This window comes from Nannospalax galili, unplaced genomic scaffold (assembly GCF_000622305.1).
Source record: "Nannospalax galili isolate Female #2095 unplaced genomic scaffold, S.galili_v1.0 scaffold518, whole genome shotgun sequence".
In the NCBI taxonomy this organism is placed as follows: domain Eukaryota; kingdom Metazoa; phylum Chordata; class Mammalia; order Rodentia; family Spalacidae; genus Nannospalax; species Nannospalax galili.
This window is the reverse complement of record NW_008342851.1, coordinates 3960480-3965086: the sequence shown is the minus strand read 5'-3', so window position 1 is coordinate 3965086 and position 4607 is coordinate 3960480. Positions and strand designations below refer to the sequence as shown.

At 39.5% G+C, this 4607-nt stretch overlaps 1 protein-coding gene across 2 annotated transcripts in view; it reads right to left on the bottom strand.

The window, feature by feature from the left end:
* Positions 1-256: 256 nt before the first annotated feature.
* The window catches only part of Ocln (occludin), a 63145-nt gene continuing 58794 nt past the window's right edge, over positions 257-4607 (bottom strand). Inside the window, exons 8-9 of one of the 2 annotated variants that reach the window (XM_008838853.3) lie at positions 2460-2501; positions 257-651 (exon numbers count right to left, since the gene is read on the bottom strand). In XM_008838853.3, coding sequence (XP_008837075.1) covers positions 550-651; positions 2460-2501 — 144 coding nt within the window. In that variant the 3' untranslated portion in view covers positions 257-549. The remainder of the gene's footprint in view (positions 652-2459; positions 2502-4607) is intronic. The other variant, XM_017799579.2, reaches the window with a different exon arrangement.

Here is a 4607-nt window from a genome sequence, read left to right as displayed (position 1 = left end):
TGGATTCCTTACCTGAAAGAAGTCGTCATAAATAACGGTTTCCTGAAGGGCTGTTGGGAGGATTATGGGATGATCTACACAGAGGAACACACTCAGGTATTAAGACATTGTCTGGGCATGAAAGTTCACAGCACGGTTCATACCAGGATCTTCCTTTAACTTTAAAACCTCAAACAACATTTCATTTTCTAATTTTTTTAATTTTATTTTTTTTTGAAACAGACATCCACCTGCCTCTGTCTCCCAAGTGCTGGAATTAAAGGCGTGCACCACCACACCAGGTGGCAAACATTTCATTTTTAATACAAGAACCAATGTTTAAAATATAAAATCCTTAATTGGAGTGTTCAAGCCCAGTTGATTATCAAAAGCTATTTATAAAATGCTTCAATACTGATGATATGAAATTGATGGTATTAATGCTACCGAAACTTTGTAATGATCAAAGTTTTAACTTCCAACATTAGAGTCCAAAGTCACTTTGCCTCTGGAGAGAATTGCAGAGACATCAGACAGATAAGCCTTCATTCTCAGGCAACTGACACTGCCTTATGTCTTCCGTCTATCATAATCTCCAACCATTCTCTTGATGTGTGATAATTTACTCTTCAACTGCTTGCAATAATTCCTCTTATTTTTGTAATCTGAAGACTAAAAGGAAGAAAAATCAATCACAAAAATTCAACAAACTAAAAATAGGTCTCTGGAAAAGGTAAACAAAAAAAAGAGAACATTAGTCACAAAGAATTGCTGAGACTTAAATGCATAGACTCAAGGTGTCAGGCAGTATCACTAACCACAGGCAGATGAGTCTCTTTCCTCAACAATATCATCTGTTATAAAGGATATATTCATTCCTAAAAATGTGTTCATTCACCAAGAAAATTTATTGGCCTATATGCCTACGTATTATCTTTCTTTAAATTAAAAAAAAAAAAATTCATGTGTATGAGTGTTTTGCCCACATGTATGTAAGTGCACCCATGTGTTCAAAGCCTGCCAAAGACAAGAAAAGGGCACCAGATTCCCTGGAACTAGAGTTAAGGATTGTTAGCTGCCATGTGGGTGCTGTGAACCAAACCCAGGGTCTCTGCAAAAAGCAGTCAGTGCTCTTAACCACTAAGCTATCTCTCCAGCCCTATATATTGTAATTTAAAAAAAAAAAAAATCAGGGGCTGGTAAGATGTCTCAGCAAGTAAGGGCACCTGATGCTAAGCCTGACAGCCTCAGTTCAAGCCCCAGGACCCATACGATGGAAGGAGAGGACTCCTACAAGCTGTCATCTGACCCCATATATGTGCCATGGCACATGTGGATACACCTATACATACATACATATATTCACATATATACACAGCAAATAAATAAATGTAAAAAAAAGAATCAGCAAAATAAGAAACTTGTTATAGTCAGTCAACTACAGAAAAGAAAACTTAAATGGAAAACAAGGGACAAAAACTTTTAGTACATAATCTTTTAAAAAGTTTATTTTATTTTTAATTATGCATATGTGGGCCCAGTGTAGTGGCACACACTTTTAATCCCAGCACTCAGGAGGCAGAGGCAAGTGGATCTCTGTGAGTTCAAGGCCAGTCTGGCCTACTTAGTGAGTTCCAGGCCAGCTGGGGCTATAGGGAGACCCCGTCTCAAAAAGACCAAAAGAAAAAAATTATGTTTATGTATGGGTATATGCATATGAGTGCAGATACTTGCAGAAGCCAGATAAAGGTACAGGATTCCCTGGAGCTGGAGTTACAGGAGGTTGTGAGCTGTCAGATATGAGTGCTGGGAACCAAACTCAGGCCATCGGCAAGAGCAGTATGTGCACTTAACCACTGAGCCATCTCTCTTGCTCCCAATATACTCTTAAAACTCACTTAAGGGGCTGTAGAGTTGGCTTAGTGGGTACAGCGCTTGCTGTGAAAGCAGGAGGACCTGGGTTCAGTTCCCAGCACCCACATGGTGGCTAACAATCATCTATAACTCCAGTTCCGGGGAATCCAATGGCTTCTTCTGGCCTCTGTGGGCACTGTACAACACCGACACAAGTGTACTTACATACATGCAGGCAATGTACTAATACACATAAAATAATAAAAAATAATAAATGAAATTTTAAATAAAAAGCCTTTGGAAAAGTCAGTATAAGGTGTAGTTGCAAACAACTGAAATTAAAGTTCCCATTTCAGGGCTGGAGTGATGGCTCAGTGGTTAAGGACATTCAGTAGCACCTATCTGACCTCTGAAGGTGCTGCATGTACATAGTGCACTTACACATTCAGGCAAAACATTTGTACATGTAAAATATAAATAATAAAAATAAATTTAAGACTCTAATTTCTCAGTTAAAGGCCCCTATGTAAATAGCAGGGTCTTTTGTCTGAAATCAGTGCACATGCATGTGTGAGGGACAGTCACCTTAAACACTAAGGAAGAGAGTCTTAAAACCAGATACTTACTCCCTTAACTTGCTTTAGCCTATTGTATTCATCAGCGGCAGCCTGTGAGAAAAAAAAAAAAAAGAATGTTTATTAAGGCATTTTCTCCTCAAGAATAGCAGCATTTTTGATGTTAACACTTAGAATTCAAAATGACAGCTTATGATTTAAAATGTAGATAATTAAAATAATGGGGCTGGCAAGATAGCTCAGTGAGTAAAAGTGCTTGCTATACAAGCCTGACAACCTAAGTTTGATCGATCCCCAGGACCCACATGGCAGAAGAGAACCAATGTCCTCTGACCTACAGACTCAAGCCATGCTACATATGGACCCATCATATACACACATCATACACACAGACACACAATAATTTTTTTATATAATGAAGTCTGAAAGCTCTTAAAACTCGTGGTCAGCAGGAAGGACTGAAGGAATCCAATGAAGAGACACTCCCCACACTGCCATCTTGCACATTCCAGTCATGGGCAATATTTGTCCTGCTACTTCTCATTCCCTTCCCAAGTCAGTCCACATGCCTCACTGACAGCAGAAAAGTCTTTTGTAAAGCTGAGATCCGACCTGTTACTTCACACTATAAATCTGTTCTGGCTCCCCATTAACTGCTCTACTATGATGGGAGTGGTGGGTCATTCCTGTAATTCCAATACCAAGGAGGCTGAGGCAGGAGGGCTGCCACAAGTCCAAGACCATCCTGTGCTATATGGTATGAAACCCTGTCTCAACTATCTACCATGCTTTCCTTATAGCTGGCTATAATCCTACCCCTCCCCTTCCTCCCTTCTTCCTTTCCTCCCAGCCCCCATCCGGATAATCTATGTGTTGTGTTTGTGGTGTGTGTGTGTGTTGAGCACTAGAAACTGCACCCACCATCTCATCCATGCTACCCAAGCATGCTATCACTGAGCTAACATCCCCAGCTCATTTTTACTTTCTCTTGAGACAGGGTCTCACTAAGCTTGTGTTGTGTACTCTCTACTTGACCTAATCTAGACTCATCAAGGAGATAGGCCTCTGGGCATGCTCATGGGGGATTCTCTTGATTATGTTAATTGAGATGGGAAGATCTGCCCACTGTGGCTGGCACCGTTTCCTGGCAGGGATCCTAGACTGCATAAATGGAAGGAAATTGAGCATTTGTGTGCAGTCATCATCTCTGCTTCCTGACCGTGGATGCCATGTGTCTGTTTTATGCTCCTCCTGCGGTGACTCCCCCAACATGGTGGACTGTATCCTGGAACTGTGAGTCAGAATAAAACCTTTTCCCTCAAATGGCTTTTGTCAGGGTATTTTATCACAGCAACAGGAAAAGAAACTAAGACAGCTGCCCAGGCTGGCCTTGAACTCATCCTACCTTAGCCTTTCAAGCACCTAAGATTACAAGCATAAGCCACACACCCAGCTCTACTGAAGTCCCAGCTCAATGAAGCCTCCTCTAAACTGCCGATGCCTTAGGCTGCCTTGAGTCCTTCTTTGAGCATTCCAGGCATTCTTACACCTACTGTGAATATAATAATTAATACTAAGCTGTTCAGATGTCAGTTTCCTGCTTAGAATTCAAGTTCTTTACAGAGAAGACACAAGATTTTATCTTTCTAACCTTAGCATTTTTTAATAATCAAAGATACAATAAATGATCAATAACCGTTGATTGATAACCACTGAATGAATTGAGAAAGTGTTAAATTACCATATAAGCTATTAAAAAAAAAAAGATTAATCAAATTACAGAAGTAGCACATGCTTCAAAACTGAAAAGCAGATTACTTCAACTGAAAACTGTAAGACATATTTAATGCATAAGAAGTTCTGACAAACATACGAAGTGATGGAGAAAAGTTTAGTTACTAATATAGCTAAGGCAGTTAAATGCCCCCTAGTGCATTACTGGGGGAAAGCAGTTAGTATAATCCTGAAGGGAAACTGAAATATATTAATACATGCCTTCTGGTTCAACAATTCCATATTCTGGCATTTGTTTTAGCTACATAAGCACATAAGAGTTCAAATTTGAAAGGCTCACCAGTGTCACTGGTACTGCTGTCTATCTGAAGAGCATTATATACTTTTAAAGTATGGTACAACGATTAAATCGAAAATTGTATACCTATTTTTACAAGTAAAAACTTTAAAAATATTTTTTATTTA